This window comes from Nothoprocta perdicaria, unplaced genomic scaffold (genome assembly GCF_003342845.1).
Source record: "Nothoprocta perdicaria isolate Ctin4 unplaced genomic scaffold, notPer1 scaffold_34, whole genome shotgun sequence".
Taxonomy (NCBI): Eukaryota; Metazoa; Chordata; class Aves; order Tinamiformes; family Tinamidae; genus Nothoprocta; species Nothoprocta perdicaria.
Window position 1 is genome coordinate 590,904 of NW_020455577.1, and position 25,522 is coordinate 616,425.

At 38.7% G+C, this 25,522-nt stretch overlaps 1 protein-coding gene across 1 annotated transcript in view; it reads left to right on the forward strand.

Moving 5' to 3' along the window:
• Positions 1–25,522, forward strand: part of DNM3 (dynamin 3) — a 149,620-nt gene that overhangs the window by 42,192 nt on the left and 81,906 nt on the right. Inside the window, exon 16 of the mRNA XM_026043831.1 lies at positions 5,488–5,601. Within this exon, the coding sequence (XP_025899616.1) occupies positions 5,488–5,601 (114 nt within the window). The remainder of the gene's footprint in view (positions 1–5,487; positions 5,602–25,522) is intronic.

A 25,522-nucleotide genomic window follows, 5' to 3' on the forward strand; every position in this document is an offset into this window, starting at 1 on the left:
CTGTTAYGGATATTTTGTTTATAAAAGGAAATTACTTCTGATAGGAAAACACATTTTATTAATAAAATTAAAAATATCTAAAGCCTTTTTTAGCAATTTTCTTATAGTACCAGGAGGTCAGTATGTTATGGACAGAGTCCTTTCTAACTCTTCCATTTCATGAGTAAATAAATGTGTGAATGCACTTAATCTTACTAATTAGAATTAATTGTCTGAACAGCGGTTAATTTTTTTAACAAGTGACTTTGTGATCCGTGACTGTTATAAGAGGTAAATCTCTATATCATGTACATTCTTTGGTATTTATTTATGATGAAAATAATTCTTTTTTCCAGGATGTTGCCATATTATCACATCATACTAGTCATTATAGCAAGCCAATTTAAACTAAACAGAAGTTTAATAAAGGGAAAAATGACTAGACAGAGCTGCTGCTGGCAGCAGTTGAATTGAATCTCTCTAGAACATTAGGATTTTCCGAAGTGATGGTGGGGTGCTCAGTTGCAATGCCATTGCTTTTCTGTAACTTGCTTTGAACTGTTATGATGCCAAAACCTGTTGTGTATCTCAGAAAGAAGTGCAGCAGYATCCTATTCTTGGAAGAAGTGTGATGCCAATTCCTCTTAACATGTTTTTGCTCATTTTTCCCCCCCTCCTACTAATTTATCCTCTATCGCTTAATCTTTGGCTTTTTTTGTTTGTCTTTTTTTCTTTGCTACCGCCTGAGGTTTTGACCTGACTCCAAAAAGTTTCTTTTTAAGCCACAGGTTAGTCTGTCTTCTAATTTACTTGAAATAACCAGTGCAATGCTTGGTTTTACATAGCACTGTAGCAAGATCCTGGATCCTGAAGGCTGACCCCCTCTTTACTATGTATTTCATGTGGTGAGATTTGTTTTGTCACTAAGTCTTTGTGTTTAAAACTCCTCCTCTTGATAAGCCTTAAAAGCCATTGCTCCCTGTGCGCAATGAATACCAAAATGGGTAATTTTGGTATTCATTACCAATTATTCAAAATTACAAAAGATTATCACACAAAAATCTGCTACTCTTCTTTTTTACTTCTACTTTTGTTTTATTTTTAAACTGACGTGGCTGTGTTTTAAGTAGCCCTTGTAATTGGAGAAGGAGCTTATTCTGAATCTTAAATTTAAAGTCATCGTCTGAAAGATTTTAAGGTTTGGTTTAGAAGGGTTTGATTTACATCTYTTATAATGCTACACTAATGATTGGATTCATTTTTTCTGGACACAAGTAGCATTCAGACCTTATTGGTGGGCCTGAACTACTGTGTTAGCTTTTCCCAAAGAAAATGCTTTTTGTTGTTGCTCTTTTTCTGTTTTTAAATTTTACCCCTAGATTCATTAATGTAGCCTGCTACTTTGCATGACCCAGAAAAGAAATGTGTTTATAGACTTTCTTAAAGCAGGTCAGTGAAAATGGAAACTTGCACCAGATTAAGGGAGATGGTCATGTAAAGACACAGCTTGGCTGTTCTGTTAAGAAAGGCCAGTGTTTCTGTGAGAGATTCTAGAGGTGGTGCAGACTTGATAACACCATGCTGCTAGATTTTGCACTGTCCTTGAATGACATATGGTCTTGTATTTTCACCATATCAGTGTCAGGGAAATAGTCCTATAGGTATTTGACTTCAGCTATACTTATTTTTAGGTTGTCATTCCTTTATGGTTGACTTATTCACTTCAATGGTTCTTTAATTACATTTGGAAGAATAAATCTGATTCTTATTACTGACTACTGTGTTTCACTAAAGCTAGAATTTTTCTTTAAAGTAGAGGTGTATTTAGGTCTGAAGCCACTCATTTTTTTTGAGTTACACAATGTATTTTGTAGTGACCTCAAGGAAGTGTTGTCATTTCAAGAAGCCCTGTTTAGATACTGAGCACAAACAAGTTGATTAATCTGCTGAGGTTATGCTCTGACACGTAGCAGATTATGGTGAAAGACTATGRGATTTCCTTCCAACACATTGTTTCTTTTTGTCCTCTGCAGTGTGAGTGAGAATCTTCATATTTGAAACTAAAGTGAATTATAAGAATGACTCGCATAGCAATTTTTGCCTTTTTTTTCCCTCTTGGTGGGCTTACCATTTATCAACACATTTGATAATGTGTTGTACAACCTATTGTATCTTAACTATCTACAAGATAAAGCAGCGTAGTGCTGACAGTTGTGCTGCACTTCCCKTGTTTATTTAACATAATGCGACAAAATTCCATTCATTTAACAAAATGCAAGTTGTTATTGAAGTAACCARTTTTGTGATTTTCTCACTTGTATTTCCCTGTCTGCCCAACTACTTACCTTATTTCACTTACTGTTCTTTAAATCATATTTTGAATAKTACCTTTATAGAAATGAAACACTTATAAAAGAAATTTGAAATTTAATAAATATCTTATTTGATGTACTGCAATAATACATCATATAGCAATATATAAAATGTACTGATTTTTGTCAAATCCTGCTTTCCTGTTTATCCATGCAATGATGGATGATCAGAATAACAGATTTTTTTGTGTGCAGTTGAGCTATCAGAACATGACTGCCTTCTGGCTTGTTCATGTGCATTCGTACCCTCTAAGCTTCGTATTTTTCAGACACCTAGATTAGATATCGGGACCCCAGAGGAAGGAACTCTGTCATCTCTTGTCCATCCTGTACATGGAGTCCAACTACCGGTCGGAATATTGTCCTCACCAGCTTCTGGCAGCACTCTAGGTTTTTTTCACCTTCCTGACGTTCCTAACTCCTGTCACTAATATCCGGTTTGTGTAGGGTGACATTTAGAAATATACGTTTTGAATTGTCACATTCAGTGACAAATTGGTCACTAGACCAGTCTAGAAAATGTTTGTGAGTCTCGTAAATCCAAACCAACCAAATGAACTGGTGAAAACAAAGAGAGAAATTACTTTCCGTTTCTATGCTTAGTTAACCTAAGGCATCGCTAGCACAGGAGTTAGAAATCAATCAGGTTAATGAAATTCAAAAGTCTCTTTAGAGACACGTGCTGCTTGTTGCCTGTGGAAGCACTAAAAGATATAGCTTAAACTATTTTTAAAAACTTTAAACTATATTAAAGAGGAAATTGACTTGAGTCTCTAGTGTAAGTTCAGCTCCTCTGGGAAGTAAAATTGTTGCCTGAGCTCATTCTGTTTGAAATGTGCACCTTGATCAGAGACTGCCCTCTCCCCTCATCCTAATGTGGATACTAAGTGGTTCCAAAGTGGTGGTGCACTGTATTCCCTAGGGAGAATACGCCTGGCAATGTGAACGTTTTAATGAAAAGAACATCAGGCTCCAAGGTTACTCTTTGGCTACTACGGCACACCTAGATTTCTTTTTCTTTTTTTTTTTCCTTTTTTTTCCCTCCCCTATGACATTGCATGGAATGGCTTCCAGCTATTGTGGATAACTGTGATCTCTTGTGTTCAGAATATTCTAGAGAACTTGGTTCCCCTTATTCCCAGAGGAGCATAGGTAAGCAGATATAGAAATTTGCACTTGAAATCCACATGCATGAATTGGAGAGACTGCTGTTACTTGGTGTCTTGCTCCTGATTCCGTGTGGTGTGGGAATGACAGCTGGATCTAATCCCCAGCACACAGGGTTTTTGAGGAAACAGCTGGCAAATTCCTTCTTCTGCAAGACAGAGTGACCAATGTTTATATTAGCAAATCAGCCCACTTCTCTGCACACCCAGTGATGGTTACGCATCTATCGGGCGATGTCCATAGAGGAGCAAGATGGTTTTTAGGAACCAAACAATTGAGGTAGTCCCACATTAGAATGGAAAGACTGAAAACATCATTACTATTTAACTGGCTTATATAGTTTAGATTTTAAAACATTAGCTTTGTCTGCTCTGAAACCACTGCTGCAAATGCATCCTTGCGGAAATGAGGAAAACTGACTGTATTAACTTTCTGAAAAGCCTATGCTAATGATGAGGGAAAGCACTGAATGGGATGCACAGTTAACTACTTCCCTTATCATTTAAAGTATTTATGACCTGTAAGGATTTTGAACCTGCTTTTCAGGTATTTTTCCTTGGTTTGCTTGTAGAACCCACCAGTTTATCCTCACTGTGAACTCTTTTCCCTCTCTAAGATCTGTGTCCAAACCAGTTCTCAGTATTATGTTGGTCTGACTGCCTCTGCTTCCAGTACATGTTGTGTTGCTTTCTATGAAGCTCACAACATTTTACACTGTAGACAGCATGGCCCAACAGCATCCCTTTATGTAGCCTCTAATTTCAGGTTCTTTGTAGCATGAGAATAACCATCTTTGCATGTTTGCTGTAAGATTGTTTGAAATGCTCGAGTTGCATAGAGCCAGCTATAAAGCCACCTTAAAGCTAGGTTCRAGTGGTAGGAAAATCTTACCTGCCTGGGTTTTCCCTGCAATTGCTTCCACACACAGGGCTGTATTCATATAGTTGAGTGTGKAAATAAAATGAAATTAGTTTAGTTTTACAACTTACGAGTAAAAATGRCCTGAAGGCCACTGGACATATGGCCTTCAGCATAAAATAAAGTTTAAAAAYAAGAATTTAAGGGATGATCAGTACRCATCAGCAATGCTCCAAGCACTGACTAGTGCTTGTTGCTTGGATTTGGTCTGAGATGGCTTGAACAGAACATGGCTTAGGAGCCACGTCCATCCATCAGGCCAGAAGTCTATTATGGCAGGTAAAAGTAAATGCTTAGAATGCTCAGCAGTGGTTTTTTTTTTCTTTCTTTTTTTTTTTCAATACCAGAGCAAGACTCTAAAGGGAAATCCTCAGAATGCAGTCCCAGCTTCCAACAGTTATTCTAAGGGCTTCATGTAAACTAATCACCCCTTGCAGATACCTGTACTGAACCAGTCCAGGCTGAGCTTGCTGATTCTGATGCAGCCAGGAGGGTTTTAGAGACTGCCAATATCAAAACTGTTCCTTGCTGTGAAAGTGTGCAAATATCTTTTTTCATTCTTTTTTTTTTTTTTTCTCAAAGGAAGGATTGGTGAAATATCAGAAGAAATGCAAAAATGAAATGCAGATTACAGTATAAACTAGCTGTCTGTTATCTTTGCCATGGGTAAAGTGGTTGGACTAGAACAGTAGGACTAGACCCATGTAATGTTGTATGGGCTCTTACAATGTGTTAGTATACATCAAATAGATGTCCTCAGTGTTACATTATCTTTTTGCTCATTTATATTTTCTGTAAATACAACATGGTCATCCTTAGGCTTCTCTCTTCCTCCAATCTCTTTCATCTGAAAACTCTGTTTTTACTGTATGTTACATTTTTCTTCCATGAATGAAACCAGTGAAAACTGTTTCAAACTTAGCAGGAAATGAAGAAAATGCACCACCTCTTATTTTATATAGAAATTCTTTATTGAAAGAATGAATTTAGTAGAAAAACAATGTAAAATGAATAACAAACTAAACTTGTGCCCGACCGCACCTTTGCACAGGTCATCCGGAAAGGCTGGCTGACCATCAACAATATTGGAATCATGAAAGGAGGATCCAAAGAATACTGGTTTGTTCTGACCGCAGAAAGCCTGTCCTGGTATAAAGATGATGAGGTAAGGAATGAAGAACTCGTGTGTACTGAAATAATCAGTATTTATGAAGAACCTGTGTGTACTGGAAATTATCAGTATTTATTCAGTCCTGATGTTAAGTTGAAATACTAAATGATCTCGCAGAGAGAAGGTTTCTGCAACTTTCTATTTTTGTTTCATGGAGATACTGAGCCTCTGAGACGTCTGTAGGAACGTTGGAAACATAAATACAGGGTGTGTAGAGTTTGGGGTTTTTCTTTTTGGTTTGTTTTTTTTTTCTTTTTCCTCCCTTCCTGTGGTTTCGCACATAGGACTGAAAAAAAAATAAAAAGAGGAGGGGGAGAAAAAAATAATTTTAAAATGTTCTGGTTATTGTTTTGTGCCTGTTTGGACTTCCCTTGGATCATCTATAAGCTGGCCATAAATTGTCTAGGCAAAGTTACTGCTATGAACTACAACAGCCACTGATTTAATGATCACAATTGTTTTCCTGCTTCACCTTCTGCGAAGCTGAGATGCGGGGCTGCCCACTGCTGCAGCCAGCTCCATATAGATTTCCAAGTTGCTACTGGCAGTCCCATAAATGCACCTTGGTAAGCGATACTGCTGCTAATCACAAATATCTCGGTGAGGAATATAAGTTCTACAACAAACCGGCCATTCAGGTTCATCACTTAACTGAATATATTGCTAGGGTATATTGCTTTGGAAACCCTTTTTTTTTATTATTATTTTTTTTTTCTTCTGGTCTGTTCTGCTCAGCCATTTTCTTTCAAAAATAATAGCAATGTTCTTCTATGCTTCAAATTCAACAGCAGTTCTAGTCTTAACTTTTAAAGAATAAAATGGGGTTATTTGGTGCGTTATCAGGTTTTTTTTTAAAGGCTTCTTTTTGTTTTCATAGAAGAATTGAGCTTTCAAAGTAACAAAAACATTTCAGATTTTTTTTTTTTAATGCAATGTTTTCAGAAAAAAAGTACCTCAAATGGTTTATTGAATGTAAGGGAGACAAGGAAAAAGACCGTTTTTGACAGACTCTAAAATATCACATCTTTTTTCCTGGTTATTTTTAGTAATAATCAAAATACTGAACTGCAATAAAAATACTGAACTGCAAGAAAACAAGGATTTAGGTAACAGAGACTGTGCAGACAAATCATACTCCTTTAGACTGTATTAGCTTTTTCCCTTAGGAATTTTCTAGATCCCTGGAGTGAAAGTCCTGCACTACATTTTTTTTTTTATTAATCTTTTTATTTAAAGGGACACAAATATATTTCCTCTAACAGGTGAACGTCTGTCAAAGAGAAGGAATTAAGTGTTAAGTTTTATACTCATAAGATCATTTATTACAAAAATAGAAAAATAAATTAACAGCCTGAACTGTGAAGGTTTGTGAAAATTTCAAGCCAACCTTTATTTTTCTGATAAGCTCATGGTAGTGCTAACTCATGGTAGATCTGTGTCTTAAATACAATGCACATAATCAAAAACATAAATAAGTATAACTGTTGCATTGAAATGTGCACCTCTTGCTGTGTTTTATCTCAAGGCCTTAAAAATGCCCCTGCCATGTGGCCTGGAAGGTTTTGAACTCGGCAGGTGSGGGTGATTGAAATAGGAAGAAAAAAATGCAGGCAATACCTGTGAGGTGCCTTCAGCTCTGCCTATTTAAAAATAAGCAGTTTGGTTTTGATGGTCTGTTAGGAGAAAAAATGCTCAGGAACCTTGAAACAGTGTGAAAGAAATGGAGCGACTTAGCCTCTATCTGCTCTCCATATGTCTGTCCTGAAATAATGTGCCTTAAGTGCCAAGCAGTCAGTTGTGTTAGTTGTGAAAATACTAGTTAGTGTGAGGCTCGTAAGGGAGATCACTCAGGAGAAGGTAGCAGCCCAGTAGTGTTCCATGATTTGCTCCTGGAAAAGTTTATCCTCGGGACCAGATGTGCTGCCTAGTTTGGTTTTTCTGGATTGAGAAAGCGTTCACACAGCTTTATGTTGAGATATATATTTATGTATGTTAACTGTCTTAATAAGAAGATGTGTCTGAGATGCTTTTTCTGAAAATGATTGTAGCCACAGCTTGATCATTAGGCTAATCAAAAGATTAGTGACTTGTTTCACAAATGAACTACCTGCTTCTGAACTCAAGAAGCAGATGTGTGGTCTCCTGGCTGAATCCCAGTTTGGGTAAATTTGCATTTTGTGGCATTTCCTTAAAATATTCTCCTTGCTTTCAGCTGGGTTGGGTACTTGTCACCTCCCGCTGCCGGCTGGTTCCCGAAGCGGCTGTACCCTGTGGTGCTTGTGCCCTGGTGAGATCCGCAGTGATCAGTGACGGGTGAGGTGAAGCACCTTGCCTGTCCTCGGCAGCCGGGCAGCCACAAGGTGCCCAGCATGTGTCCACATTTGCCCTGAGGGCTTCTGTGGCTTCTTGTAGACCACTGAGCCCCTTTCAGGATGGAGCGTATGATGCGACCACCTTTGCTAGGACCCCCTATTGCTGTGTACCCCCTCTGTGTGAGCTGAACCCATCTCGGGAAGGCTGCAACTTCCTTGGAGATGCAAATCACTCTGTGAATGCGAGTCGCTGCTGGCTTAGTGCCTTTTGAAGGATGTGAATTATTTCCTTTACTTGTGAGTTATGGCTGTTCTAGTGAAGAAATCACAGAGGAATGCATACTGCAGCAAGTTATGTTGGCAAAAGAATTCGAAATTTGTTGTATGGTTTCGGGTCTTAAATAATTTCTTCTGTTCCTTATTGGCATGATTGTGTTGCTGCTGAAACATACAGCAGGATTTTATTCATGAGAAGGGCATGAGCAGCTAAGAACACTTATTGGTCTTGTAATTGTGGAAATATCAAACTGATGCTTGATTAGTCTGGGTAAAGCAGTTATATTTTCAGATACATAAATGCTAATCTGAATTTGTTTTTGAACCTCAAATAGTTACTTGTGTTCATAATCCTGCTGCGTGACTAGTACCATGTCTTTGTGCTTTTTCACCATGCTTAAAAATAAACACGAGTAATGGTGTGTACAGCTTTGAGGCTGCTGTAAGTGCGAAATTAATGTATCCATTCAGCTTGCAAATACAGCTTTGTTTGGTAGGGTGTTTCATGTCATGCTAGCTAGAGTACTACAAGACATGCTTGCAAAAAGAATTAAATATGAGCATCCTTAGGTCTCGGTTATTACCACTTTAATGAGTGTGACGAGCTACAAAATGTTGTGCTAAGGTTCGTGCATTGGAGAGTCAAACTGCAAGTTTGAAGTTTGTGTGTTAGCAGCTGCTGCGTGCAAATAACACGAGCTTTGCGAATGAGGAACGTCGCTCTAGTTTGTGACTCAAAAAGCTCCTCACTGTAAACAACAAGCGGTGTTTGTAAAGCTCTGTGGCCTTTCTGTGGAGACAGAGTCAGAGAACGTGGTCTTGTTGCTGTATGAATCTAAAGCAGCCCGAGGTCTCCCTGGCATTCCTGGTGTGCAGAGAATGCTGAGCTGGGGTCCAGGAGAAGAACTTCTAGAACAGGAAATCTACATTTATTTTAAAAATTCCAATTATTGTTATTCCCAGGTCAAGTATTTCCATTTTGTTTCAGTAGTAAGTTCTAACACCCAGTGTCAGACGCAGTTGCTAATTCACGCTGTACTAATTGTAAAATTCTGCGTGGCTTGGGATGGAGGAATGTAAATAGTTAGGGGGAAGGCGAGATGGTGGAAAGGGAGAAATTACTCTAAAATCTAATGATCTGTCTGTGCATAAGATTAACCAGCCACACGGAGCTGCTCTGGGCTTCTGCGGCTAACAGGGATATTGGCGGTTTTTAATACTGACAATAATCTATAAAAGCAAGTTGCTCAAGATACAAGTGAGAAGTGTTTTGTCCTCCCATTTGCCATGGTGCCACAAAGCTGCGTGCAAATAAAACTTCTTGTTAGCGAGTTAACCAGAACAACTAGGAACAGAGTACTATAGGAAGCACAGTAAAAATTTCATCAGTGGGTTTTATTGGATTTTATAGGCACTGCTCGCTTGACTCTAGGTGGGTTGCAACACACGACTTGGTTACTGGCCGGCAGTCTGAGATGCAGAGTGACTCCTGGCTGTAGCTCTTGGTGAAGATGCTCTGGTGTCAGAGCTGTTTCCCACGGGCTGGCTGTCACTCAGGCTGGGTTGTCATGTGACTGCCTGTCTGTGCCTGCTGTACAGGTGAGAGGATGTTCTGCACAGCAAGTGTAGACAGGCAGACACATGACAACTCCGTCCAGCCACTCCCTTGGAGCCATCACCGCTGGCGCGAGTCACTTTGTGCCATTCCAGTTTGGGGGGCCTTGGTGGGGACGCGGGGAACACACAGCACARAATTGCACTTTAAAACATGGGGAGCTGTCAAACAAGAACAGGATTCGATTTTATTCGGAAAAGCAGTTCGCTACATTAGTCACCATTGTATCGACATGCATCGGAGAGACAGCAAACCTTTGTAAAAAAATAAAAAATAAAAAAACCCCAAAGGATTGAAACCGTGGTTTATTTTAGATGCAGCTCATACAGGRGTTTGCCTGCATATTGCTCTAGCGCCGAGCGTAGTAATTTAGCCAGATGTTTTTACTCTTCGTGGAAGCACAGAAATACTGAAGTTCAAGATAAAGAATATGTTTATACAGTGCATATTTTCTAGGAGCAGATAAGTACAATAATCTTGCATGGTAAAAATAAAAAACTTTCTGTAGAAATGGAGGCAACCRCTTGTGCAGTAACCCAGCTAAAGGAAATACCCTGTACAGAAAACTGGTTGCATTGTAGCAGCCAGCATATTMTTTAAATATATGCAACTTCAGCATATTCTTTACATTTACTTTTCTCCTGAAATCCACTCTTCATAAGCAGATAGCTTTGCTGAGCCTTAAGAAGTCTTTTTGTTAATTCTAGGCTATGCTATAAATCAAAAGCATCCCCAAAGTATYATTTCCACAAGGTATATTAATTTGCCAAACTTCTCTGTATATAACATATATACAGTAAATGTGATACACTTTTAAAATGACATTTTTGAGATATTATTARTTTTAAAAGGTATAAAATACATTGGAAGTTTTAGAAGGGAGAAGTAACTATGTCAGTTTTTACACAGATGAAGTGATTGTTTTATGTTCTTAAATCGCTGTTGCTCACTAGTGCCACCGTAGGTAAGTCACAAGSTAGTATTTTCAGATACTTCTCCAACATCCCATACAGAATAACAGTGTAATAATTTACATTGTACTAGGCTGAAAATTGACCTAGTCTAACAATAAATAAGTACTTAGTTATCCCAGTGTTCTGACCCTACTCATTATCTTGCCTTGAAGAAAAGTAAAGTAAATTTAACTTGAAGTAAGTTAAGTATGTCAGCTATATGAATAAAGAATAGAATAGGATATCTTAAAGTGAATCAAGGACAAAATGGAGCTAGCTAATTCAGACATCATATATTTATTCCAAGCCATTAAATATGCTTGCTTTGACTTAAGAATATGCTTAACTTGGTTTTACATATTTATAACTCTAAGTAAAACTTTAACTGAATCCTGTAAGGGGACGAATCTTTCTACCCGTCTTGCAGGATGGGAGGTTTTATTAAAACAAAAAAATCAGAAATGCTTTTAAAACAAATCTATAAATCCAGCAAAACTTCTTATATTTAAACTATGAACATATTAGTTAATTAGTGATCTTAAATAGGGGAGAGAATTAGGTCTAAGTTTTCATATTATGAGTGCTTCTTGAAAAAGCGAAAGAATTGTACAGTAGAAATAGTAAGTGCATTTTAATTAATAGTCTTTCTATTAATAACTGTCTGGGAACCGGTGCTGGAACAAAAAGTGAAAGATTGTATGTTCTTTCTAATAATTATATACAAAGAGGATTAGTCAAAGAAACAGCAAAAGGCTTTTAATCTTGAGCTGAGGCAGATTTATTTTGCCTTAAATTAATTAATTGGGTACTACTTATGGCTGGATAGCTATCAGCATTTGAGTCTTTTGTTTTGAAAGGAATATTAGTTTTTCAAATCAAACTTTAACCCAGTTGTTAAAAAGGGCCTAACATTTGCGTGTGCTCTATCTAGTTCATTCATTAAGTCAATAAAAATACTTCAGCATGCTGAGAACAAAGAAAATATCAGGATTACAAATATTCTAGATACAGAAAGATATATTAAGGATCTKACTGTAAGTTTAGAAGCTTGTAAATTGATTTGAGAACTAAATTCTTTCCAATTGGGAGATAATTTAGAATTTTGTCACTAAGAATAATGTTATACATAATTTCAAAATTCAAAAAAAAATACGGAATATATTTTTTATTTTGGTCTAATTGATTTTGATTAGAAGAGTATRATCTTTTAACATTGTACTTAGAAGTTTGGATTTTTTGCGAGTATTTAGCTATTTTGCTGACAGAATTTTCCACACAGCAGTTGTTACTTGGGTGGTCTGCAGAAGTGTGTCCGTGCGCGCATGGTGATAGTGCAGGCTGTAAAGAGCGAGGCGGGCAAAGAGGAGAGAAAGGACAGAAGGGACTTGTAACTGGCTGAAAATACAGACCCGATAAACAGCATAAGACAACATGAAACATAACAACAGGCAGAAAAATTGACAAATGACTTTTTTTTAAATAAGCCTGTATTTTTTGTCTTTGTTCTTTTGATCTGCATTTATTTTATATCGTTAAGTGGCTTCCCCCTGCTCTTCTTTCCTTTTTCCTTTTTGCTTTTTTTTTTTYAAATTGAAAAATATATAGAAAAGGTTTAGATTTTTTCCCCTCTTCCTTATTTAGTTATGTTGATTGTACTAAATCATGGTCCTTAAAGACAAAAGAAAGAATGCATTGCATTGAAATGATGACCTGTTTAAATGGTCATGCTACTTTTAATTTGCTTTTCCTGTTGTTCATTCTATAATAACAGGAACTGTATCATTTAGTCCATAGAGCGGCTTTAAGCATCGGTGCAAAGCTGGTTTCCTGGCACTCTGTCCGAGAGTGAGTATGGATTGGATCCTGCTAATAATTTTCAATTGCTGCAATATGTAATGCCTTTTATTTTTTGTTCTTGGAAAATTTGTATATAACTATCTTATGTGTTTATTGACATGCATATTTAAAACCTCTGTTTTATAACTAGGAAAGTCTTTTCTTCTGTAGGATTATTATCAGCTAGAACCGATTCGATCCTTTTTTTTTTTTTTTTTTTTTTNCAGCCGAAGCAGCTCTGTTTCAAGGATCACGCGGTCACTTAATTTGCTTTGAAAATGTTTTGATTACTGAGCTGAGTAGATACTTCCTTATTCATTCCTAACAATACCGGCTTTCTTTCTGTGTCTACTGCGCCCCGCACTGCAATCTCCCTCCCTTTTTCCAACCCCCCTGCCAAGGGGGCCTCCTAGATCGCAGCCTTACAGTCTAAAAATGTAACTTTGAGGAGTCATGGGTGTATGGGAGGGGAATCACTTCCTAAATACGAAAAGGTCATTTAAAATAAAGATTAATGCAAATAGTGGGCTAGAGATAAGAGAAACACTAGTTGCACATGTATTTGTTGTCCTTTTCTATTTAGCGGAAGCTGACRCGGGCTTTCTTTTAATAGCATTTTCATTAAAAAGCCTATTATTCAGTGGATAAAGAAATTTCTTTATAATTTGGATCTAGAAATTAAGAAAAAAAGTAACAGCGACTATGAAAGTAAGCACGATGTAGGAAGAAAAGTTTGCCCACAACYGTATTTCCCTTGAAAGCATAACTGAATGAGTTTCCTAACAGAACTTGAGAACTACTTTCTCCTGCTTAAACAAAATCTAAATCATGAACTTTTCCAGGTCTGCTATGCCTGAAAAAATTCATATTTAAAGCAAGATTGAGAAATATAAATGCAAGTCTTAATATTATTTCACCCCTTTGATTTCTTCCTGTCTCTTCAGATTTTTTATAAATAACTGCATRCAGCAACTTTAAATTGGGAGAATGAAAATTTCTTCACATGCTGTAATGAGTTAATAAAAAGGAATATAAATCTACAGATATTTTTTGAGATAAAGGAGGAGAACATTATGTATAAAATATGTTTTAGTCAAAATACACAAGCTTTGGTGGGAGGGTTAGGGAAATGACAGTGCTAGTTTTTGCTTCGTGGTTTTTAAGACAGCCAGCATAGGCAGTGTTGTGCTAATACTATATGGCCAGCTCTTCTCATTTGGACTTTTATTGATCTTTGAAGGAGCAGTGAGGAAGGTAATAATAATATGCATATTTTTAAAAATTACACAGCATCGGGATGCTTTAAAATATAACATGCATTCTACCAAATAAATTGATTATAACAGTAATCGCTAATTTTGTATATAATACAGCTATCGAAAGCTTTTCTATCAATAAGGAGCACCATATAGATGGATTTTTTTTTCCCCTCCCAGTTGCAGTAGTTTGTTACTAGTGTTAACTTTAGGGGAGCTGACTCTGGAGTTCAGCTGGTATCAAATTGCAGCCCAGACTTTCTGTATTATTCTCTCCGTGGGGATTTCATTCAGCCTGAGGGTTTTTTTCCCCCTACCAGGACAGCTGGAAACTCACCAAAGCAAACTTCTGCCTTCGTTTACAAATTCCATTTTTATCAGTGGGATTCAGGACAAAGTAACTTATTTTGAATGTTACAAAAAATATCAGCAACAAGAGCTATACATGCGAGCAGTAACTATCAATTGGTGCTGATCCCTGCTAGCAGTGGGCAACCAAGTCCTGAGATGGAAAGCTGTTAGTTCTGTTTTATTCATCTATTGTTTTCTCATCCTGCACTTTCAGGGATATTTTTTTTCCTGATGATCAAAGATTTTGTATTCCATGTAGCAGCAGCTTAGCATGGAGTAGGAGCCGTGTCTTCCCTATCACTTTCCTCCCGGTTTTCCCTAGCATATAGCATAGGTTATTTGCAGGGAAGTTTCAGCTGCATATAAAATCAYGGTACAGTTCGCCCACTGATGACATGATATATTTCACAATACTTAAAAATCACTATTCATGCATTCTGTTCTATAATTTTATTATTTCAAGGGAAAATAATTTCTTAAAACTGATCTTCAGATCATAGTCCATACCAGGAGCAATTTAGTATGCATATTTCTATTAAGGTTTTGTCCTGCATTAAAAAAAAAAAAAAAATTGTACGGTTGCTATAATTAAAAAAAAAATTACTTTTTTAGTTTGTGGAGGGGGAAAATAAGCTTTATTTTAAATTAAGAAAGAGGAGAAAAAAAGAGAAAAGGAAAGGAAGCGATGGAGTTTAGCTATGCTCTTGTGCGCTTCTCTAGGCAAGCTACCTCTCCCGCTCCGTGCACGCGCCTTGGTAGCTCCGGAGAGCTCCATCTTTCTTGCAGTGATGACTGGAGGAAGGGGGGAGGGGGAGTCACCTAGGTTCGCCAGGTCATAGGCCAGGTGCTCTTCCCAAGTAGGCCTTACCAGAGTGTCTTCCCCGCTTTATTCGGCAGTCCTCCTGTTTCACAGTGTCCCTTTAGCGTTTCTTATTCCCTAGCGTGCAAAACCTGCGAAGAAAAATACTGCATATGAGATCTGAGAGGAGCGGTAAGTGTCTTCTCCTTGGCCATGGCAACTTGGCGTCCCCAATAGTCCATCTCGCTGCTTTGCCTTGCCCAGTCTAACCAATGTGCAGACTACTGTACAACAGCATTGTCCTGAACAGGTAGTCTGAACACTGGGGCGACGGAGCAGGATCTCCGGACGCTTCTATTTATTTATTTTAAATCCTCTTTTAGTCTTGGGGAAGAAGGAAAAAAAAAAAAAAAAAAAAAACTGCCTTCCTGCATCACGGGTTGTGCTCGGCTCTCCCTCACACTCTGCAGCACTCACTGAACCACACTGAAGGGCTGTGATTTCCAGTCTTGACGTGGCACATTTGCAGCAGACTGGGGATCTGGCAATGAATTTAGGACCAGGAAAAGGGGGAGGGCTGGGCCTGAGAGTCCATATATGGGATGATGTCACCCTAGGGAGGTTTGGGTATGCACTGTGCCGCTGGTGAGACCGCTAGAATTGCCTGCTCTCAGACATGGGTCTGTGTATAAAATGGTACCAGATGTTTTAGTGTAATGTTAAGCAGTCATTTCATCTTCAGGCCAGATTTTTTTCTTCAACTGGGCAGGAAGTGGGCCCCAGTATGGAAAAGCTGTAAAAAGTCAAGATGTACAGTTTCGCCGCAGCCAACGGAGGAGCGAGCTAGGGGAGACGCAGAATTTGCTCCGTTGCGGGGACTGCAAAACTGAGTTTACCAAAAGATTTGCACTCGAGAAGCGAGCGCAATAAAGCGCTGCTTATTTTGCTGCTGCTTAATGACTGCAGTTGTGCTTTTATATTTTGGCATTTCAGACTAAGAAAAGGGCAAATAGGTTCATTTTTTCTTGGAACTGTCAGCGGCATGCAGGCTGCCGCGACTTGAACAGTAATTAGAGTTACTTCCTGAAAGTGAAGCCCCCATGAAAAGTCTGGAGAAATGTTCTTTGTCATAGCCTCTACATGAGTAATTAGTTCCACATGTGGCCTTCCTATTTCCCTTCAGCTATTTTGGCTGGCTGGCTGAATACTTTGCTATAGCTCAAGACTTAAAGAAGCTTTAAAGTTTTCATTTCAAGCATCCACTGTGAAAATAGCTATTTCTGGTGTCATAATAAATTGCTTCTGGTAGATCAGTGCTATTAGGCCTGGCATTGTTTTTCGCTGGTAACCCTGCTGGTCCCATTTTTCTTTTAATGGTGCTTGATGGAATTATCCTGCTAAATTTTATCTTTGATGTTTACCAGATCTATTGAATTTTGCCAAGTATGACTTTACCGTAGATTTTAAGATATTCTCCCCACAGGCATCTATCCTTGTTCTCCTGCAGACTTTCTTTCTCTCTGTTACTTGTGCCTGCTGATTCTAAATGTACTTGCATTTTTTTTTCCTTTTGAAAATCTGCCTTAACCCTTGTTGTAAAACAAAGGAGCTCTCCTTAGTGAGTGTTCAGAAGTATGCTCTTCTGAAGTCAAAACTCCAGGTGACATGAATAAGGTTTAAAAAAGGTACTTACTGAATTTTGGTTGCTTTTTTATTATTTTTATTTTTTAATCAATTTATTTATTTTTTCCTGCCTAGAAGCCTGKTCGATATGAGGCAAAAGTCAGTACTGAGAGTTTATCCCAAAAGGTATATGCCCTTTAAGTTCCTGGATGGCTTTTGATACAAGCTGAGCGAGTGAGCTCTGGTCTCCTAAATAACATCCTCCTGGTACCGTTTTTCCTGGGTGATGGCAGGTTCTCCGAGAGGCACGTGTGGAGCAGCGTGCAAAATTCTCTTAACTTCAAGGAGGATGAAAACAGGTTGGTTTTGGAGTCACAGATCAATGAGAAAAGTGGTGGCTATAGGTGCACTTGGTGGTGGTGGTGGGCCAAGTGCCACATCCGGTTTGGATTGTGCCTCCAGTTCTACCCTCCCGATGGCAGGAGACTATCCAAGCATCAGTGGGATTTCTCAATAGCGAAGATAGATGCTTGAAGAAGCTATACGAAAATGTGTAATATGCAGAGTATGTTGTCCTCTTAGGAGCAGTAACGCCGTGTCAGTGTGGAAGAGAAAGAAAATAGGTGAGTAAAAGCTGTCAGACAGAAGGCTGAGAAAGCAGGACACAGCATGGACAAACCAGGAGAGCTTCGTACACACACAGAGGTGAGCCCCGGGCAGTGAGAGAGAATTTTGAGTTAGGATCCTTGCTTTAGAGGATCAGATTTTTGCCAGTGAGGAATCAGTAGAGATGAATTGCTGCACGTGCCCTCAGTGCAGGGTGTCAATATGTTGTCCAGAAAACACAGTATTTGAGGAATCCTCTTTTCCCACGTGCTTCAGGGAAGCTAAGCAGTTTAGATTGCAAAGATCCTGAATAAAAGCAGAGGCTTGGATGCTGTCCTCATCCAAGCARGCTTAGGGGCTGAGGGAGGTGAAGCTTTGACTCCTGCTGCCGACTGCAGCAGTGACAGTCCGTGCGTTCTGCCCAAGCTGGTTAAGCAGAACCAGAGCAGCTCACCGCAGTGCAGCCTGGAAGTCCTGTCCCTCTTGGCTCATTTCCTACCAAAAGCAGAGCTCCGGAGGAATGGACAATGCGAAAAGGGTTTGGGGGTTATTCTGCCTACCCTGAAAGTTGCCCAATCTGTGCTGGAAGGGTCTTCTAGTGGTCCTTTTATGCATCTTTCTTGTCCCTTCCTAAGGACTGGTTGATGAGCTTCACGAATCTGTGTTAGACCTTTGGACCAGTCCCTCCTTTTTCACTTGGTGTCTATTTGGAATTGCATAGTTCCCAAAAGAAATCAGTATCTCTGTTCCTTCTGATAACACAGCTCATGCTATACCTGAAATATTTGAAATCTTCCCGTGAACTTTTTTCTTTGAAGCTTTGGACAAAATGGATAAACTTCTGACATTTTCATTAAGTCGTAGTTTTTAAATGGCAGTTCATTTTCATGGTTGAAGTAATCTTGGTTCAAACTGAGAGTGTTTAGATCAATAATAAATTACTACTCAGAGCCTATCTTAATTGCTTCCAGCAGGTTATAAGCTTTAATTTTTTAATGAAATTGTCAGCAGGATGACAAACCTGTCATGTCTATGAGCTCTGCCCAGTGATAAAATTATTTTCCACAAGATTAAAATGTCTTAAATGTCCTTTAAAAAAAATGGAGGAAACTATGGATTTTGAAAAGCTCCACTTCTTCATTAATGCTTACCTGCAGGGTTACTATGAAAAAGGAAAATTGCTGTAATTCTGCTTACTCTTTTCCTGCTGCACACAGTATAGTGGCAGGCCGTTCTTCACACTGAATGGGACAGCATCTTTGAAACAATCTTGGTGTGTGTAGCTAGAAGGGAATTTCTATCCTTTTGTTTTCTTTCTAGGTTAAACTAGTGAAGCAGCTGCTGAATTGCTACTCATATACATTTTTACACTAAAAGCATAGTTGCTATAGGAAATGTTTGGATAACTGTAAATTTTTTTTATCCATATTTTTCTAAACCTCTAGATAAGATCCAGGAACTACAGAATAGTGAACTGAATGTCTGCAGCTGATAAATGAGTTGCAGTAACAGCAGACAATTGAACATAGTTATTCTTAAAATCATTCTGCAACAGAAAGTCATGTCTGCCATAACTTTTTTTTTGCATATCCAGCAGTAAAAGTTAACCCATTTCTGCTCTCAAGAAGCTGAATCCTGAGCTAAGAAAATTAGAAACAGGTAGGCATAGGACACATGGAACAATAGGAGCAAGCTATAATTTTTGTCGTTGCAAAAAGTCATGTGAGACTATCCCTAGATCAGACTTTGTAGCCAATGTTAACAATATCTATTAGTAAAAACGCGCTTAATAAAGCTTATGCATGGTGATTAGCTTAGAGAAGGATGGGAAAGGTGATGGTGATCTTTAGAAAGCCAAACTAAACCAAGCAAGTRGAGAGCTTAACAGAGCGGGGGGGAAATAAAAGTGAACAAGTGCAAAGGCGTAGCGTCAACTTGCAGAAAAGTCCCCTTGAATTACATCAGAAAACTCTGCTCCCTTTTGGCTGGAGTGCTAGGGCTATGGATCCAAGAAGGAAAAGAAGTATGTGCAGGGAGAGGAGGAGAAAGAGGAAGGTTTGAGGAAACACCTTCAGGTAAGGAGAGAGGATCTGATACTTGGTTGCAGTTTGTCGMCTTTCTGTTAATATCCCTGACAGTTGAGCAAGGTCTGATACAATCTAGCAATCCTGGTTCTGAGTACTGCACTGCAGTCTGACCTACCAATGTGTCTGTATCTGTGTGTATCTCTCTGTTTTTATATTTGCCTCTTGGAGATTTTGTTACTTCAGGCCAGTACATGGAGGAATGATCCGTGTTTATCAGTAGTGCTATCCATTATTATGGGAACATCTTGTACAGAGTTGCTCATTTTGCATCTAGAGCTTCATCTCTTCTTTGGGACATTATTTGAGATGTGAGAGAAAATCATGAGAACTGGCAGCAGTATTTCATAGTGAGAGTCAAGACCCCCTTTGGTGAAACCACTGTTCAAAGACCTCACATTTGTATGGTTGGCAATAGATGCATCTTTAAATGCCGCTCTGTTTTCTGAYCAGGCTAGCCTTGGTGCTGTGTTTTGGTTTCCTCTTTTATAAGTGACTTTTGCCCAGCTCCCTGGGTGCTGGCTACCCTTCCACCAAAGCCCCCTCAGTGGTGTAGCTCCTGTGAGCAAAGCAACAATGATCAGGTGAGCCTGTCGTCTTCTCCCAATCCTTTCCCCTCCCCATTTTCACTTGCCCACTCTGGTGTGCTCTACCTCTTCATCATCCATAACTCAGATGCTTCAATATATTTGTTCTTCTGTCTACTCTTTAGCATCCTGTTTTTTTCCTTTCTCTACCTTACTCCATTTTTCTGTTGTTCTCCACACATTTTTGTCTCACATTTGGTGCAAGAGAGATGAATGCAAAGAAAGTGCAGCCAGAGTGGGTCAATCCAGCTATTCTGGGCATCCCACAAAGCTTAAATTCCTAGCAGCTAAGTTTTGGAGTCCATGTCCACCGCATATGTAGCAAGCAGGGGACAAGTCYGTGGCTCCACAGTGTACATGTCAGCTAGCTGAGGTTGATTCCTGTGCTTGCATGGGAGTCAAAAGAGATGGGAGGTTCGGTACTGACGCCACTTTATTGATGATAAATAAATATATAAAGCCCTAGTTAACTTCACCTTGTTGGAATGCACACACCATTTTGTGTTTGTTATTGTTCAGGGATTTTACTGCCTTTGGAGCCAGAGATCAACGTGTGCGTAATTGAAAATATTTGAAAATAGCCAGAGTCCCCCAGATCAGCATTGTCACACACAGGTGCCTTCGTGCTTGCTTAAGTTTCCCCAGCTTAAGCTGTGCCTGTAACTAAACATCTGAACTGATTTTTAGGGAGAGCTGTATATGTTTATGGTTCAACTTGGTTTTTACACATAGCACAAGTGATTGTGATGACTGAATTGTAGTGTTTAGTTTGCATATAGGTTTTGATTCATGTTAAACAAATATCAGCCTTGTTGACTTGTTATGGCCTAATGGGAGGTATCCTCTCTGCCTGTCTTGTTATACTGCAGGAAGAGAACAGGATATGGAATAGCTTTGACATTTCCTTAGTCACTGCTTACTCATACACAACACACAATTACTGGAGATGCAAATTTAGCTGAGCTAAGTTAATTTTCAGAGTGTGGGAGAAAAGCGCGGTATGCCCTGGATTGACACTGTCTTCCTTCTCGAGTGCTGTGATCTCCTCAGACTTGGGTTTAGCCCTGCAACATGTTGATGGTAAACGTTTTTGGGTCCTTTATAAAACCCAGATGTGCAACTGAATCCAGCRCTCCTTTCCCCCACTTGGACTCAAAACGATTCAGCCAGGTCACCACGTCACTGAAAATCGTTCCTCTCATAGATCTCACCTCTGCTACCAAGTGATGGTAGTATTCAGCAAAGCAAAATAACTGGGCAATAAAGAGGAAGGAAGCTTTTGAATGAGTGTACTAGGTTGCTGTTTACTGGCTATCAAAGGCAAACGTGGATAATAGATAAATTTGCAGTGATTTCTTTTTTCCTTTCCAGAAATATCTTTTTGAAAATAGAACTATCTAGCTGGGAAAAAAAATTGCTTTTGTTAGAGAATTTTTTACCTTGAGAATGCTGGGTGAAATGTTTGGGTTGGGAAATCTTTTGTTGGATTTACACTGATGGTTTTATCTAATGAGAACTCAAACCCCTTAAACGTATTTTTTTATGAACATTACTTTTGCTCAACTGAGAGATGGTTTGTTGCTTTTGCCTTTTTTTTTCTGGTAAAATTTTATGTTGCAGCTATTTCTATGTTTCAGTAACATAATAGGCTCTAGGGGCAGATCTTGGAGATCTTTGACTAATGAATACCARTCACGTGAGAGCAAATACATGATTTATTACTGGAGAATTTGTGATAGTAATTCTTTTTTTTTTCAGGGGAGAGGAGATCAAGGAAGAGAAAGATGCAATTGAGAGGAGTTAGTGGGAGAATGATGTTAACTCTCACCTAAGTTCAAGTCTGGTTTGTGATGCCAACATTGTGAATGATCACAAAACAAAAATATCCATCCTTTTCACATTTAGGAATATTCTCGAGGGAATTCTATTATAGAAGCTGATCTCAAAATGAACACCAGCAATATTGCTCAGGGCCTCTAAAACTGAAAGCCATTTCTTCTAATATTTATTGTCTTTGGCAGAACTATCATCTTCTCTTTATATTAACTGCTGCATGAAGCGTCATCTTTGTCTTGCCAAAACTTCTGTTCGTAATGTAGTTTTTTTTTCTGAGGTTGACTTACTTTTGATAAAGACTTAACAATAACAAGTCAGGTTCTTGAATGTGAAATAGTGAGTTCCTTTCCTGAGGCTGAATATAGATATCAGTCATCTGTGCTGTGAGATGTGTGCTCTAAGAAGAGGTGGGTATCAAAGAGCCTCAGTGGAGCTGCTTTGCTCCAGCCCCATGAAATATTTAAGTGGAGCCACCTAAAAACACTATACATYGTCTTTTATGGCTTTTTGAGTTCTAAATTATATTTTCAAAGACAAAGTGAAATCCAAGGAGCATTCAGGTCAGGAATATCCCAGGGTAGGTATAAGAGCTGGGTATTATTTGACTTTTCTGTAGGTCGTGATGATTTAATCGTGTACTGCTACCATCAGACTTGAGGACCTAGGCACAGAGCCTTAAATGAGAGCTAAGGGACAAGTTAAAGCTGTTTTGAGTGTTCAGAGATAYTGAGGTGTCTGATCAGATCTGTGCCCTGCAGAATTTGGGTGAACTGGTGGATGCTGATCTTGCCATGTGTAACTCTTGTATTTGTTTATTTTTTAGGAAAGCTTTTTTCTTTTTTTTCTGAAAACGTGTGCAGCAGGAGTGCTAGAAGGCATTAATAATCTTTCTGTGGTGCTTATTGCACGTGCTTATCCTGCAGTAAAGCTCTAGTGCTTTGCCTTACCTGTTGCTGTATGTAATAACGTAAGGAATTTGTATTTATCATGGCTTCACTAACGTCCTCTCTGCAGTTAAGACAAGCTACATTCAAGATATCTATGAGCCACTCTCCATCGTAGTGGCCAGGGGGACACTTCTGAGTTTTTGACAATACTCAGCTGTCTAAAGTTACTGCAGCTATTCCTCAGAAGTTTAGCAAAACATACTGTATTGAGGCTTTCTGTTATGTTTGTTATGCATTTCTTTTTCTTCTTAAATTACTAAGGAATTTCAGAATATTTATGCAAGTTTCAAAGCAACTAAGCAATTCACTAACTGAGGTGGACTAAGAGATGGAGGTGTATGAGAAGACGCATGAAGACCTTTCAAATAGTCGGTTATCTTTAAGGCCCTGGTTTCTTGCTGTGATAAGGAAGATCTACAATGCAAATTGTTTAAAAAGGCCTGTCCTGTGCTAATTTCAAACATCTCAGCTGATGCTGTTTGGCTTTCGTTCTTCAGAGGTCAGAAAGTTGTGGACTTTTTTATTTTCTTTTTCTTTCATCCTCCTCCCCCATCATTGTCCAAAACCACAGCATAACTTTAGCTGTTGCAGTACAGAACCCCAAAAAGGAGTAATGCTGCCTTCCTCCTTGGAAGGTCATCTTTCCCCTGCACCATCTTTTTTTTCCCCCAGGATCTTTTATGACTCGTCCTCTCTCTTCTTTTGTTTATTTGTCATGCTAATTCATGCTTTATCATCCCTCACTGATAGTGACCTTCCCTGCGTATTTATCTGTTCCATTCGTGACAATCCCCACTTTCATTCCAGTTCTGCCTTTGCTGATGGAAAGTTTGTTCCTCGGATCTATAGAATTACCCTTTTTGTCATCCAGTTGAGCATCTTTTGAAATACATCGCCTAACAGATCCATGCACTACAGAAGTTTTCACAACATTATTTTCCAATAGTTTCTTCTTCATCTACCCTTCTAGAACACTTCTGCAGGACTTTTGGTTGTAAGTGTGTTGTTATTCTATATAACTTGTAAATCCCATGTATTCAAGCACACTAGCCTTTCTGTGACCTCAAATGTGTGCTTATATCTACTGGTTACATTAAGGAAATGAGAAAGCAGTGTCAGGTCTGCAGCACTCAGTCACTGGTTGCAAGTTAAAGCACTATCTGCAAACCTGTCTTTCTGCATCGCRTTCCAGAAAGTCAATTTTCAATGATCTTAGCAAAGACAAACTGTCATAAATGTCTATCGTGTTCTCGTGCACATAAGAAAAAGGTTCAGACCGTGTATTCCACAGACCAGACTTGGCTGAAAACCACTGTGGGGATGTCATGACTCTTCCCACAGCTTCCCTTTACAGGAGGACCTATCTAGTGGACACCACTGGGTTTTTACTTTTCGCTCAAAATAGGAAGACAAGAAGAAGGAAGATGAAATATTTGACAGTAAATATAGCACTGAATGTTAGTAAACTGAAAAGAATTGGTGGAGTTTTTGGAATTATCTGAAAGTAAGTTTGGAATTTGGTTTTTGGCAAGTTAAAAGTGTAAAAAGATGGGGAAAAAGGTAATGGGACAGTGATAACTGATAGGGCAGTTTGTTCACACAAGTTTGACTTCARTTGGAGGTGACTGTCATATGAAGGCACTGGGATTAGAAACTGTTGTTCTGAGCCTGCTTTTCCAATGGCCTGTCATAGCATGGAGTTCCTGAAGTTTCTGGGCTAGCCCTTAAGGATGCTGAGATCAGAAATGCCCTCTTCAACTAGAGCTATAAGGCTATATAGACATTTTAGGTTTGTTAATGAATTTTATGACGTGATGCTGTACAGATAGCTTGCTGGTCATATATTTTTAATTCCACAAATATGTTTTCATATATTTAGTATTATAAAATTTTCTACAGACTGCGTGTCTCCTTAGGTTGTTACTCGCTTTTGTTAATACACAGTATAAGGAGAGAGAAAATCAGCAAAACTTTTTATGTCAAAGAATTCTCAGTCCACGAATATCTATCAAAGTTAGACCTCCATAATAAATAACTTAGATATTATAATAGATACATTGGGTAACTGTGATTTTGCTGAACAATAGGAATAGTATCTAAATGTACAGATACTAACGTTAACGTTCAGGCTATGTCTGTCTGGCTAAAAGAGGCTTTGATCCTTTGAGTTCTCATCAGCGCATCATTACATTCTCATCAGTACATCATAATTTCCTATGCTTTGGCAGACTCTTTTTTTTTTTTTTTTCTTTCACCTGCAACCTTGCAAACCACAAAGGTAGTCCTGCCTTCTTGGGGATCTGTATGTGTTATTCTGATGTGCTAACCAGGCAATGCCTGTTGAGAACACAGTTTTTCTCACATATATCCATTTCGACTTAGACTTGAAGGAAAATAGGGAAGGTACACTAAGTTCTTCTGCATTTTTTCCTCCCTTTTTAAACATTTTGCTCAAGGGGAGTAAATTGAAACAATTACTAACTCCTGACACCAAAAAATGTTTGACTGATGGCAGCTTGTCCTTCCACTGCCATGGAAGTCCCCTGTGAGTGGCCAGGGACACCGGGAGCTTGCTGCTTTCCTACACTTGCCATAGGATTTGGTGGAAGCCTGTGTTTGTATGTCACCAGGAATGGCTGAGAGTGCTGGGGGAAAAACAAAATAATTACCAGAAGCAATGAGGAGTAGGAGGAAAAGATGCATTTTATCTAAACAAAGTTAGAAAGTGCTTGGAACTAATTACTTAAAGCAGCTAGGAAAGCCGATGGAATATAATAGATGGAATATAATAGATGGAATATAATAGATGGAATATAATAGATGGAATATAATAG